The sequence below is a fragment of the Battus philenor genome, unplaced genomic scaffold (assembly GCF_028537555.1).
Source record: "Battus philenor isolate CCGP_79_NKW_IND1 unplaced genomic scaffold, ilBatPhil1.0.hap1 SCAF_22, whole genome shotgun sequence".
In the NCBI taxonomy this organism is placed as follows: Eukaryota; Metazoa; Arthropoda; class Insecta; order Lepidoptera; family Papilionidae; genus Battus; species Battus philenor.
The window spans coordinates 6,622,652-6,637,902 of record NW_027181685.1 but is presented as its reverse complement, the minus strand read 5'-3'; the positions used below and the strand labels follow the sequence as shown (position 1 = coordinate 6,637,902).

The window sequence follows — 15,251 nt, the reverse complement described above, 5'->3', positions numbered from 1 at the left end:
AGACAAAACCGGAGTAAATATATTTAATATCAAAATTTTTACAACAAGCTTTTATATCGAAATAAATAGTAAAACATTAGACAATAGACAGATAAAGAACAGAATTTTTAAAATATTAAGGATTTATTATTTGTTATTTGACTGCATTATTCTGATTAATACTAGAGATCTAATATAAAAGCGTATTGCATGAAGTTTGATTACGGTCAGAGATAAGGTTGTGCAATTTTTTTTTTCTGACAAAGATCGCATCAATTTACGGCCAATGTGTCTTCAATTATCGCTCGGCCGCTAACACCCGCGGTCGGTTTCTAAACAATACTAGTAAAAACAAATCTATCATCGGTTTCGAAATCTGTTTGCGAGCACACCTGTAAATCCAACGTATCTTTAAAGATCATTTCGGTTACATAGGCCACACGGGCAACAGAAAAAATATTTTGAGACTCAAGCACTACAAGGTCAATGATTGTTGTTGCAATTTATTTAGAAACGGTCGTAGTGATTAAGCAATAAATATTAGAATTAAAAAGGGGAATTAATAGAAATATAAAATTAAAGCATATTAGCTTTAAAGTTCAGGGTAAGGTCATCTAAACAAAAACTTAACTAGAATTCCAAGAATCGAATCATCAGTTTTAAAAAAAACTTAAAGTTTATAAATAACGGAAGCGTTTACGAATTAATTATGTTTTTAAACACATGAAAAAAAAAACGTTTTTATTACATTATTACATTTTTTTTACAGAATTATTGCATTTTACGCTAACTGCAAGCCGCTGCCAGCCGGTCTCTTTGGAGATCTACGGGGAGGTCTATGAATCTGTAATTGGAACTTGACATTTTATTTATAATATTTATGGCTACCATTAGTATCATAAGCAAAGCAATCGATACAGCTTAGCGGAATGCCAAGCTGAAGTGGTAGCCACAGGCACGAGCAGACTGAAGATCGCGTTGTTAAGGTCATCGGAAGACGTTATGGCGGAGACCTATGTGTAGCCTTGGACATCCATCGTCAAATTAATGATGACGATGATGATAAAGTGTTTTAAATTTAATTAGATGATAAAAGTTAAAAAAATAAATATTTTTAAATTATTTATTACATATGCTCTTCTACTCATGTTTATGTTTCATATTGTTACATAATAGCACTTCCGGAAAAGGTTAAACTTTCAATAAACCTAAACGTCTAGTAGTTAATTGCTTTTAACTTGCGTTTACTATACGCAGCCGTTTCACTTCGTTTGTTTGACATTTGCATTGCAATTTAAAAGTAGTTAAAAATAACGATACGTCCAATAAAGATAATGAAGCATCTAACTTGTGAAGTTGTTGTCCTCTAAATTTCTGTTCGAGAATCCAATTAACTAAGTCGTTTTAAAATTTATTTTAATTTTGGTCCTGGTATGCTTTATGTCTACAGTACTTTGTTTCTGCTAATATACGTACATTCTTTGCTATGTCGTTAATCCAACGAATTTATAATATCGCATAAATAAATACAAAAAAAAATGCCTTGCTATTTCAATCAACATCTTTGTGTTTTTATTAATCATGTGATTTAGTATAAACAAGAATTAAAGTTTTAACCCCACATCCTCTCATACTATTCCAAAAAACTTCATCGAAATGTTTAATTTTGGATATATAGTATTATATTTGACATTATTGGTTTATATTTATAACGGACATTTCATGTGATGGATCTTTAGTTAATTCAATTTAATTTGTTCAAAAACCGTTGTGGCGCGTGTGTGCGCGTGTAGTAGGTGTGTGGGGCGGCACTGAACCTCCACTGCTGACTATCCTAAGAGACACTACCAACTTACGATAAAATTGCAAAATTGAAACTTATGTATTTAATTGTACTCTGAGTGAATTTTAAAGGATAGTAATGTGGGTATTATGTTGTAATGCCCTCAAGGAAATCGTCAAAGGCGAAGACCGCTTACGAGATGGGAAATATTAGAAAAACATCAGGTCCGAGCTTGAGACAAACAGCACAAGAAAGAGAAATCTTAACCCTTTGGAGGAGGCTATCATCCGCGGAGGGTTTCTTGTAGATCAAAGAAACAAGCTAGTAAAACAAGAAATTTATAAGTCGGTAACATTTCTTTCTACAAGAAATTAAAGGCTTTACTATTATTATTATGTGTAAGTGAACTAATAAGTGTACGTATTTTAAACCAAGATATGATCGCAATCCGGTAAAATTGTAGTATCCACGAAGAACTCTCGAACTTTGCTAATTTAAAAGACGTTTTAGGCTAAGCGCTCTCTGTGCCTCTGCAAATGCTACTTGCCACCAGTTTCAGTCAGAATGAAATAAATTGATTATGAACCCTGAAAAGATTTAGATTTTAACTTTATATAATATTACGGCAAACAATTTTTTGCTATATTGTGTTAAGTATATCTCGATGATCTAAGAATGGTTTATTATAAACGGATATAACTGATAAAGATGAGATAATACACGTGAAGTAGTGTTGTACTTCAGAACAATTTATATTTTTTTTGTTTTAAAGATCTTTAATATCTTGTCAATACAAAAATGTTTTTCATTCAGTCAATAACGTACAACATAGTCGGTATGTTATTTACATTTTGAGATTTGATTCATTAATTTGAATGTTTTCTGTAAACTCTTTGTAATCTTTATTTATTTAATTTATTTATTCTTGAATTAGATCAATGGATATATATTTTTTAATTCAAATATCTTCTTAATTCTGCACACCTATTATATAGGTATGAAATAAATTAATATATATATACATAAAGCTGTTTATTTTTTCTTAAAAGTCTCAATTTTTACATATTTGAAAATGCATAAGCTATAAATTTTATTTAATTCATTATTTTAAAATCATAATAATTTTAATTTATTTTGATTAATTAATAAACATCGTCAGCAGTATTTAGAAAATTAATAAGCTAATTAATAGCGATTTATTCTAAAAACTTTCAGAATTTGAATTAAAAATAAATGTTTCGAGGTAAAGTATGTTGAACTTTAACATCTAAGAGACTTATATATTTATTGAGATTGTCCATTTCAGATAACGTTACAGATGTCAGAATATTAACATTGTTATTTTATAGTCGTAGACACAATAAAAATAAAAATAAAAATTTTAAATTTATTGCTATTCCCTAACCTTGACTTTTAATTAATCAATCAACACAAACAATAATCTTATTTATATTGTATGTATATTGGCACCCATTTTTCACAATTCCACAAATGAAGTTTTAATGCAGCTAAACTTAAAGCAATGTTCGCGGTTCGCATGACCAATTCGCACTGGCAATCGATTGCAGGTACACGGCTATCTCTACACCCGTAAGGACACCCACATCTGCACCTCGAACAATATAGCCCCATATCTGTTAAGTTTTAAAACACTGTCCGTCCTACAATCATTTTATAACTTTGCAACTATCTACTCTATAATCTAACTCTATAATCTTTGCAACTGTATAAACCAGAAAAAGTACATTGTTACAAGTAACATATATTATGTGGAATAAAACGATCTGAGATTAAAATTTAAAACGAATATAACATTTATGAATCCACTGTGCTTCATCATCACCAAAAGTCAGCGGATAGATTGACTATGTTATATTATGCTTGCGTTATAATAATCATGCATGACCTCTCTTTAGGTGAAGGTTTGTGTGAAACGAGGAACATGATCGTAATTTAAACTTACAACAATTATATATATGTACAAATATTCCTTATGTGAATTGAACACAAAACCCTAAATGCGATAGCATTGGAAAGATTAACACTTGACGTGTAAGTTGAATGTAGCATATTTTATATAGGCTACCACACTTAAATCTACTTATGTTATGAAAGGTAATAAAACAGTAGTAATTAGAAACAAAAAAGGAAACATTGTGATTAAAAATTTAAACGATAATACTGTAATATAGATATCAGTTACAACAATAAAAGTAAGAAACTAGAATATAACAAAATGTGAAATAAAGTAAATAAATAAATGAATCGAAATTGTAAAGTAGCAATCTAGGAGGAACGGTGAAGTTAAAGTCAAGGTATAAAAATTAAAGGAATGGAGAGGAGTGGAAAATAAAGTGACGGATAAAAGAAGAATGAGTGTGATATATTAAAAAGGACGTAAGAAGAGTGACAAAATAAAAAAAAATTGCAAATAAATAATTAAGGAAAACTGTCCCGGTGGACCCGACAGGGGTTGTACGAGTAGTATTTGGGACTATAGCAGGAGCCCTAAAAAAACCTACATATATGTTATCGATCAAGTCGAAATCTTTTAAGTGAAGAGAGACCTTCTGACTTGTTGACAGACCATGGGGTTTAAGTAACGTGTAAAGTGCAGGTTGACGAACGTCGCCCCAACGAGCATATCATACGTCATATGACTATGGGAACCTTTCACGATATTATTTCCACCGGTGTATAAATAGCTATAAAATTTTGTTTCTATAAACATCCTTTAATAGCGTGACATGTGGAATAATTATACGGTTTATTTTTACATAATAGTAATCTTTAATTTCATTCAGGATAGAGCCTGTCTACACCAATAAGTTTCTATATCTAAAAGTGCAATAATTTTGCAATCGAACAGTTTAAAACTACATATATTAAACCTCGGATTAGACAATGGATAATCTTATCGAATCAATCTTCATAATTCATCAGAATAGTCTTACAATTTTCGGTTCGTTGAGAGATCGGTCGTGTGAAGCAGCACGGCTATGTCAGATAAAAGGGCACATGTGAAGGCCGTGAACTGACCGCATCCGCTTAGCGCATCACTAGTGACTCATTCATACAGATATCGATGTCGACAATATTCAACATGAACTATGCCGTCTCATATTGGTTTAGTTTTGCATACATTTTTATTAATAACTAGCAACCCTAACAGACTTCTAATTGCCGTCGTAGTCCAAAAGAAAAAAGATACGTATTTCGGAGTGATAAGTTTATTTATTAATTTGATGTCATATTATTAAATATAAATTACTTTCAAAAATACAGCTTGACATGATTTATTGGTTTTGATTAATATCAAATATTTGACAGTTAGATGTTTTAAGCTACTCTGTAATTTCTATGGGAAAAGAAGTTTTATTTTTACTTTTTGAAGGCATTATTTCCATTCCCTTTCGCCATGAAAAACTTCCTAAAAGAAAAAAATGATATCCAAAATTAATCGAAATTAATCTTTTTCGAGTTTCGCGCTTGACAATATATTTAGTGATCCATTATTATATATTAAGACTACAAAATTACAGCAGTTCTTTTGAAATAATATAGCAAGCCACGCTTAGTACTCGTATAACGTCTTTTAAATAATAATAAAATTACGCACTTTCTGACAAATTTCATTCGCAGAGAGTATTAAAAACCTAGAAGCGAAGCTATTAAAATTAATTTAAAGTCGATTTAAACGTTGTCTGTGGTGTATTAGCACATTGGCTGTAGACGCTGCCTATGTCATTATATTACATGTTCTGTTGTAGAGTATTGAATTTATTGAAAAAAAAATAGTATAAATTTATTGCGATGTTCCGGTTACGACGGCGAAGAGGTCTTAAAGACAAGACGATTAAATAATCATCATTACTATTATAATATCAGCTATAGGACGTCCATTGCTTGACACCGCCCTCGCCTCATAGATTTATAACAAAACAAGTTGAAAACAACAACGATTGTTTTACGATGATCTTAATACAGTCATCTGTCCACCAAGTGTACACGCTTCGCTGCACTTGCTGGCAAGTGGGTCCATTCCAGAAACTTAAAGCCCCACTATCTGTTTTGCGCATAATACATTTTTTCTTGAGCTAAAATTTTTAAGTAAAGCATCTTGTATATTATAATCTTTTATTATTAAAGTTTTTATAACTAAATAGTATTTAAATTAATACGAAAATATCTTTTACATTTTTAATGTGATTTCTGATATATTAACACTGTTACAAGAAGCCTCGGTAAATCACATATAGTCTATGACACGATTTCAAACCTGTTGTAAGTGTAGAACTGATATTTCTAAAGCCCTGTCATCTCTCCAAAATGTAATATTGAAAATTCACAAACTTATAGCAATCACGTCGTAATAAAGCACTTAAAATCTATTATATATGTGTGAATTTTACTGCTACGTTCAATCTTCAAACATCCTGATTTATTATCAAATCAATAGGTTCTTATGTCACCTGTTATGTGACCACAATATTTTTTATCAATAACTAATATGTCTAAATTTGAAAAGATTCGTTGTATGTCTTAGCTATAAATTTTATTGATATTTATTTGTTATACAATGAAAGGTCGTGCTCTGAGGTTTATACGTTTCTAATGTGATTATATGTATACTGTTTTTTGTTTGTTTAAAATGGTCAGGGTGAAATGTCCACGTGAATTCCATATCATTTGAAAGCCTATCGAAAAAAAATAAAGTGGACTTTAGAGGTTTTTGTGTAATTAAATAAATGTAAGATTTTTATATAGTGTATATAATAAATATGTTAAATAATAATACATATGTGTTTTAATTATATTGTGATATCGTAAGAATTTCAAAACTTGTTTAACTTTATTTTACGTACTTCTTATTTCGTACAGAAATTTCTGTGCGAAAATTACGACTGGTTTAAAATAGTTTTAATCTTGTTTAAGTATTTTGTGGCTCTTAAAAAAAAAAAAAATGCGCCGTGTTTGTAATAATGTTTTTTTTTAACCTCTGTACAGGTATGTCCGCATGTATTGGTTAATGAACCGATATTTAATGGAATCAGGCGTTAACTTGCGGAAGTCCATCCTGCCAGAGTAGTCACTCTGTGTTTGGCACTAATCGATGTAACGTAACTCCCGAAGATTCCTCGTGGAGGGGTGAAAAACGTGTTGAGTGAATTAACGGTGGCAGTTGTGTAATTCGCATTGTTTGCCGCATACGCAATTATCAGCGGGTTGGCGGGCGGTGCACTTTGTTGCACGACTACCACTGCATGTGCGGAAGTGGCTAAATATTGGTCCTTGTCTTGCTTAATGAAATGATGTTAAAAGTCAGTTGAAAAATTTTGTGGCCAATCAAATTACGCGCTATGTCGTTTAGTTATAGACTTCATCGTCATGTCAGCCCCAGCATCATCAAACTGTCCGGTCTTGCGCTGTTGACAACCAGCGACTTCTCGCGTCCTTGACTACGTCCTTCCATCTTGGGGGGAGGGGGGAGTTCACCCATACCGTGTCTACTGGCTCGATAGATGCGGTGTAAGTAGGCTACTCGACCGTTTGCCACTATCGGCTTACGCATTAACATTGCGCTTCGCCTATTGTCACCCCAGACGTGCAATTAGTAGAGCCACGTCGGTGACTTTGGTCCTTCTGATCGCTCAAGATGTAGCCTAGTTAAAATGCGTTTGTCTGTGGAATATTGTATTTTTATTTTTTGTACGCAAAGTTGTTAAACAGTTGTCAATGCATCTTATAATTGAAGTAATTATATCAGATATATAATATAATATATATTAGAAAGTTTCTGTACGTACAAATTTTTTAATTACATAATTTCTGTTTTTTTTTTCATTTTCATAGTCATTAAAGATTAATGCACTTTCAAGTCAATGCGGGTGCCGATATCTTATTTTTAAAAAGACTGTTCAACTGGTCACGGTAGCTTTTTAATTGACCATGATCTAATTAATAAATGGTTAAGCTGACTGATAACAAAGAGTATACATTATAGTACACGGCATTTGATTTGACACGCCGGGCAGACGGACAAACGTGGACCCAGTTGAGTTCTCTAGAGCGTTATCTTTATTACACAGTGCTCCAACAGCTTTGTATAATAAAAATATTAGACAAATAATATTTCTGACTTACCAATCAAACATCAGGTCTAATAACTATACTTAAAGCGAATAGAGTTTCGGTGTAAATCTAAAATAAAAATTTCGTAGTTATCTAATTCGGAAATGATTTTAAGCGGTTTCATTACCAATATATTCATTCTATTAAGTATTTATTTCATATTTAAATGCTTGTTATGTTATGTTTTTGGTTTTAATTTGATATTAATTATATTTCTCTTTAAGAGGTGACCGTTAGTGTCAGATATCAAATAATAATTTATACGCATACATATGTAACGTTTATTAAGGAGAATACAATAGCGGGTTGCGGAATCAAATTAAACATATAGAGGACGAACTATCAAAAAATATTTACGTGTTAAAATTCAAATTAATGTAAAGATCAATAAATTGAGTTTATTAATTTAAAAATGCAAATTTGCTATATCTAATATATAAAATTCTCGTGTCACGGTGTTCGAACTTGAACTCCTCCGAAACGGCTTGACCGATTTTTACCAAATTTTACATGCGTACTCAGTATGTCTGAGAATCGGCTACTATCTATTTTTCATACCCCTAAGTGATAAGTGTGGTCCACCCCTAAATTTTATTTTTAATTTTTTAGACAATTTTTTTGGTTTTTATTTTATTATGATACAGCATACAAAAATACATACAAACCTAAATTTTCACCCCTCCTCGATCAACCCTTATCTTACATTTGTTAATTAAAAACTTTAATTTTTTTTTGCAAAACAACGTTTGCGGGATCAGCTAGTTTAAAATATAAATATGCGTTTAGTTTGATATCGGAAAGATCTAATAGTTTTAATTGATTATTTTTCAATGTATTGGTGAGGCTAGTAAGACGGATCACGACTATACAATATATAATCTGCCTGTAAATAAATAACATTCTGTGAAAAATACAATTCCTATTTAAGACGCTCAATGCGAGCAGCTTCCATGCAATCTAATTGAAAATGAATAAACGATGAAGGACTTTGTCCAGCAGTGAATGATGAGTCAAAACATGCAAGCAAATTAAAATGAATTATAGCCTTAGAGATGGACATTGATTTGGATTTTTTCATAATCGACCAAATTCATTACTGCATAATCTTCAGATATATAGATAGGCTAAAAGCGATTCATTGGAGAGGACCGTAGGGAATTAGAAATATCAGCAGACTACTGCTGATGACATGACAACGAGAGCAAGGCACGACTGTACGGTATTAGACAAGGACTGACAATTCTGAAATAAAGAGAAGGCCCTTTGCACATGGATTTACGACTTGCAAAGACATTAGACATTTAGTGAAAAATATTTCTGAAGATGGAATCTTATTATTATTAATATAGATATTATTTTCTATTTTTGCGACCTTGATTTATGCATGCGAATCCTTTCTTAGATTGCCGAGCGGTCCACTAACATCAACACAGACCAGGTAAGCCTCAACTTCACCACTTTCATCTCCGGCGGAGTGTCACATGTAGGCTCTGAAACACGAATGACTTAGTTTTTAGTGTAATTTATGGACCTTTCCGCTCCGTTAACTCATGTCAGATGAAGCTGTAAAAGCATTAGAGATAACAGCCTTCACTTCTTCGAAACCGTATAGTACAGCATGCGTTAGAATAATAGCGTAAAGCAGCTGCTGCCAAATAGTTAGAATATGTGTATCTTGCGATACCAATGACATAGAGCTTGTCTAATACCTAGAAGTCGTTCTGAGCGAAAAACTCAATTTCAATAAATAAGCCACTAACTGCGTACATTGGTAAACAGATAATGTAATATTCTATGAAGATGTAATTAGACCTGTAATAATAGGTAATATGTTAGCTTGAGCTTAGTGAATTCAAATCTGCGAGTCAAATACAGACTCCTCGTTCATGCACCAAAGGCGCTCCGCATTCACAAGTTCTTAAAAGTGGCATCTGTTCATTATTTCCACTCCGCTTTCAATATCCCAAATTCGTTAATTATAGGATTTTGCCACAATTGCCACCTACAAAACAACCCCGGTAGTCTCAAACGCTGCACCATCCCATGACCGAGACAGGTGCATAAATATATATAATATAGCGAATTAATTAAGAAACGAAACAATCCACGTTCGGAAACTAACTGGCTTTGTCGGGGATTGGATTAGATGGTATATCATTGGAGACGCCAAACGCCGATAATATCAAATAGAATTCCTGGCTTTTGTTTCCACCATTTCTTTTTACAGCTTGTAGTAGCGGTGATATTGTGAGCCAGGTAATAAAAACCGACCAAATCGAGGTTTGGCTCTCTCGGGAGTGTTTGCACTAGTTTATTCTATAAACCGTCCGCCAAAGCGATTTATGTGTACAACGATCTTTCAATCCTGCAATGTCAATGTGTTTTACTCAATGTAACTGGAACCATGGCTTCCGAAAGCACTCAATAATTTACCTTTAAATTAGATCAAGCCAAACGTTATCTATGCTTTACCACCATGAACTTGTAAATACTGGAAATAATAAGTAGTCACCTGTGTAGTCCCAATAAAGAAATGAGTTGGAAATTATAGCAAAAGTTAAATTTAAAAAGTTTTGTAAAATTGTTTAGCTAAAGGGTAAAATTTAAAAGATCATAAACTAAACATTAAACAGAGATAGTGAATTGCAAATCCACTAGTTATTATGCTGAAACGTAATTGGTGGGCCAACAGTTACTCGTGGTAATCTTTAAAAATCACGGTTTGTTATGACTAAGGCCATCATGCGTGTTGACCTTTCGATCTGCCTCTTTGTAGTATTTTTTTGTTATTGATATTAATTATATAGTACTTATTGAAGAATAGAAACAGTTTATTGCATTTGTTTCTTATATTAACAATCTAACTTTGTTTTTCGAAATAAAATTCAAGGCCAATATTTAATACACAGCCTCTGTAGGGTTTTAAAAAAGTGTGGGATGTCTGCTTTGCTGTCGTAACAAATATAACTCTAGTGATTATAAAAGTCGTTACGTCGATCAATACATATATTAAAAATTTTATCTAAATCTGACTTAGCTGATAGTTATTTATATTTTGCGATAATAGGTGGTTTAAATCTTGAAAACTTTAACAGCTTCTTAGAGTAAAGCCCAAATAATATAAATAATATAAATAATTCAACTTTATGAACCGAATCAAATTTGCTATGGGATATCTGATTATTAGAATTTTGCAGTAGTAAGGTGAAAGGTACAGAGTTTTTTTTAAGTTGATGGGAATGAGTTATTTCTTACAATTAAAATTGCTCTATCTAACAGTTGAATATAAAGTATTAACAAAAAATTCATATTTAAAGGGTGTTAGTTAAGTTAAATTTATAGGATCACTCGGAAAAGGTTACTATAAAGAGGTTTAGGTTAAGCACCTTTGACTCTGTGCAACCTCAAATTCGGTGATGTTGCAAAGGCCGAAGTAAAAACAGCATCTGTAAACAAAATTTGTGGTTTTTATTTAATTTCAAATTTTAAGGCATTATCAACTTTTAGTTTTTTACTCTCCGTAGAGGGGAAAAGTGAAGTTGTACTTGTTTCTTATACTATGAATTTAAAGCAAAATGTTATAGAAGACATTAATCTTCGATGAGAAACAATCTCTGATTGTTTTTAATTCGTATCCGCTGCCTAATAATTCATTAGATCATCAACAAAGAAGCGTTGCACTCTGCAGTATTGTAAGTTACTTTTTTTCAGACCACTCGTTGCCCTATAGTGGATAAGACGGGGACTTTTATTTCAATGATTTTTCAAATTAATTTTTATTTTCGTACTCATCCTTTATAATTCTTAATTTTTATCCTTTTTCATACTCCTTTTCCATACTCCTTCCATCTTTCAGACTTTTTTATACTTTCCATTTATCTCTATATTTTTATATTTGATTTACATTTCCATTATTAGTTATACAATTGAAACTTGTTTTATTCGTAGTTATTTTTTTAAAATCTAAAAATCTATATCAATGAACTCGAATATTATCACTTTATTTATTTTCTGTATTTCTTTTACACAACCTTAGAATAACAAGTTTTGTTTATCCCAATAGGTGGTCACTTTAACTTCTTTGCCGCAGTATCGTAGGGAGATGCGGCTGTATCCCGCGTCTCTCATCGGGGAGACGATCCAACTGCTTTCGATTACCTTTCCCATTTTCATCTCACAGTCGGCTGTACATTGTTTGAATTCGATTCGCAAAGTATTGTAAGGTTGCCTTGAATATGTTGAACATTGCTCTACCTCCTAATTTTACAATAGAACCGGATGAAATTCGCCTGCATCCAATATTCTAAGCTGGATAATATGCTGCACTTAACGGTCCGTGGTCTCTACTCCAGAACTTTAAGGCTCCGGCGGCAATCTGTTCTGCGTGCTGTCTGCTACAAGTTTAACTTGCCAATCTGTTGGGCTATGTGGGTTACTATCGTACGAAAATCCCGAGCATAGCCCTACATGACCCGTTGGACTGTGAGCTAAAAAAGCTAAAACTCAATAGAATAAATTATTAAGAGAGTAGTGATAACTCAGTGACCTCCTTGAGAAAATGTCGTAACCTTCTTGGTGGTGCCGCTTATAATAGAAATAAATTTGAGTAAATTACCATATATTATAATTATTTAGATTAAGTTACTTTTCTAGTGAAACTAAAAATGCGTTTTTATGACAAAACCTCAGTTTAGAGTCCCAACTTTCATTCAAATATTTAATATAAATGATTATCAATAAGCCGTGGATGTAAAGGTGTAATCCTAGAGTGGTTAATATATAACTTTGCAAGGTATTAACTTTATGTTTCGCGTTCCATTGGTCAACTATCAGTAATGTTATTTCAATAGATTTGCAGATTTTTATACATATTCTACTGTTTGTATCCTTAATTCTAAAAAATGCAAAATCTAAATATGTTAATTTAGACGGTGTGGTGGTGATGTCCTGTTTGGCGGCGTACTTGAAGGCTTTTCGAATGTCCAACGAGGCGGTTGTTCCTGAGTGGTCAACTTCGTACAAAGCGTGCCGTAGTTTCGGGTCTGGGAGTTATCAGCTCGGCGTTATTTTATAGATTCTAGTGGCAACTGCAAGACTTTTACTAGGGGATAGCTTTAAAAGTATAATGTATGCAATATCAACGTTTTAAGTTTTTAATACAAGATCTTCATCATCGCGTATTATTATTCTATTTTGAAATTAAGTTAACTAAAATAGTTCATAATGCTGTTAATAAATAAACTATTTGCTAACACTTGCGCTCATTTAGTCATTAGAATCGCTTTAAATAATATAAGGTTACAACGCGATAATTTGTACATCATAAAAATATCATTACCATTCAGTTTTGATTTTGTAACATGTCAGAAACAAACATTTGTCCGTGAACCTCGGGGCCGAGTTGAACTTTTAAAGTACACTTTAAGATGTTCTTCTTTCGTCGTGATTATCGTTGGCATTTAGCATGTAAAGCGATTTTTTTTATAATCACCATTAGTATATTTTTAAATTATGGCATTAATGGCAAGCCAAATTAAAAAAACCTTTACGGCAATAGTAGTATTATAGTAAAAAATTCTAAAATAAAATTACGATGTATGACGAAACGTGGAACAATTTGCCTGTGGCTGTTTTATTTTAAACATTATTGAACTATATTCTATCTGACGAGATTATAAAGAATTGTAGCTGCCACTTGAACCTTCGTATTATATATTAGCGGCCCGCGAGCCCTAAACGAGGCTACAATATTCGTTTTTTGACAGACGTCAGATTTCAATCAATTGCTAAAGCGCCAATGGACTATAACAGGGGCGGCCAAGATGCGGCTTGCGAGCCATGTGCAGATCTTTGAACGATTATTTTTTGCTCTGATTGATTGTCGAATTATCTCAATATTTAAATTTATATTACCTATTTCATCTTCTGAGAAATTAAAACAAATTACTGGTGTGAATAATAATAGTTATTATTCCACCATAAAATTAGTGATATCCGAATACCGATCATAATTAATTAACCGGCATCTTAAGTATTATTAGCAATGCTGTCATATACGTGTGCCATTATATCTAACTTTAATACACCTATTTTGTTTATTTTTGTCCTAATAATAAAAATGATTAATGTTAAAAAAAAAACATTCTTTTCGTGTTTTAAACGTGTTTTCAACTGCGGTTCGTAAAAATTTCAAATTTCGAAAAACGGCTCGCACTATCAAAGAGCTTGTCCCCTTCTGGACTATGATTAATACGCTGCGCGATCATGGGACCTCTTTACACACACAAGCCTTTTATTACATTTAGGATAGAGAATCTTACGATATTGACCCTTCATGAATAATAATAAGAGTAAATTAATAATGGCATGTGATGTCACACCTTTGCGGTAACGCTAGTATAATATTATTATTTCCATAATAAAGTTGCGATGCAGAAAGAGACGTGGAATAATATGTGTGTGATATCTTCGGATTTAAGATATTAAACGTTAAACGAAACTGACTATTTTGGATTGCTACCAGCTGTAAATGGATATTTGGTACCCATGAGATTAAAGGATTCATATACTTACTTCCTTTTATTGGTTATAAATATAATGAGAAGATTCTTATAAATTGTAATTAACCAAAAACAATTTGTACAAACTAAATTAAAACGATAGACTTTTTATCATGTTAACCTTACTAGACTAAAACCTGGAGGAGTCCTATATAATTAAACAAAATAATTACAATTAAATAGCATTTTGTTTTACATTATACCAATTTAATTTAATTTTACCAATTTAATTGTGGAAATTCTTTAACTCATTATTTTAAATACTATTACATGCAATTTTTATTTTAATTATAATTGCCTTATATTTTATGTAGGCGCTCAACAATTTTCATTTTCTGGTCCATTAGGGGCTATTCAAATAATACGTCACAAAATTTTTTGCGAACCCCTCTAAAAATATTACATTTCAATACCTCCTTAAAAAATTATAGATAATAATGCAAACAATGAGATTTTTCAATATTACAGAAAAAAGTATCTTAATTTAAAAATTGTTATTTCTTTATTGTTCAGATGACCAAGGTTTCTTTAAATATTCAGATATACCTTATAAGTAGCATTTAGGTACCCTAGTGCCAATCGTGAGGATTTCTTACACCCTCCCGTCCCCCGGTGTAACTTCTTGTCACACGTTGCAATATAGACTACTTCTCCGTTCAGACTTTTTTTATGACCGTCCCTTTAGTTGGATTTTGAAATAAAAAATCTATATTATTACATGTATTATTTTTATTTTTTTACTTCTTGTATTACAGTTAAAGTGTCTCGTATTACATTATTATCATAACAACTATTTA

The 15,251-nt window shown here is 31.9% G+C and overlaps 1 protein-coding gene across 1 annotated transcript in view; it reads right to left on the bottom strand.

Moving 5' to 3' along the window:
• zye overlaps positions 1 to 12,061 on the bottom strand; it is an 89,930-nt gene extending 77,869 nt beyond the window's left edge. The window contains exons 1-2 of the mRNA XM_068766819.1: positions 11,937 to 12,061; positions 11,281 to 11,340 (exon numbers count right to left, since the gene is read on the bottom strand). Of these exons, the coding sequence (XP_068622920.1) occupies positions 11,281 to 11,340; positions 11,937 to 12,061 (185 nt within the window). The remainder of the gene's footprint in view (positions 1 to 11,280; positions 11,341 to 11,936) is intronic.
• Positions 12,062 to 15,251: the final 3,190 nt, after the last annotated feature.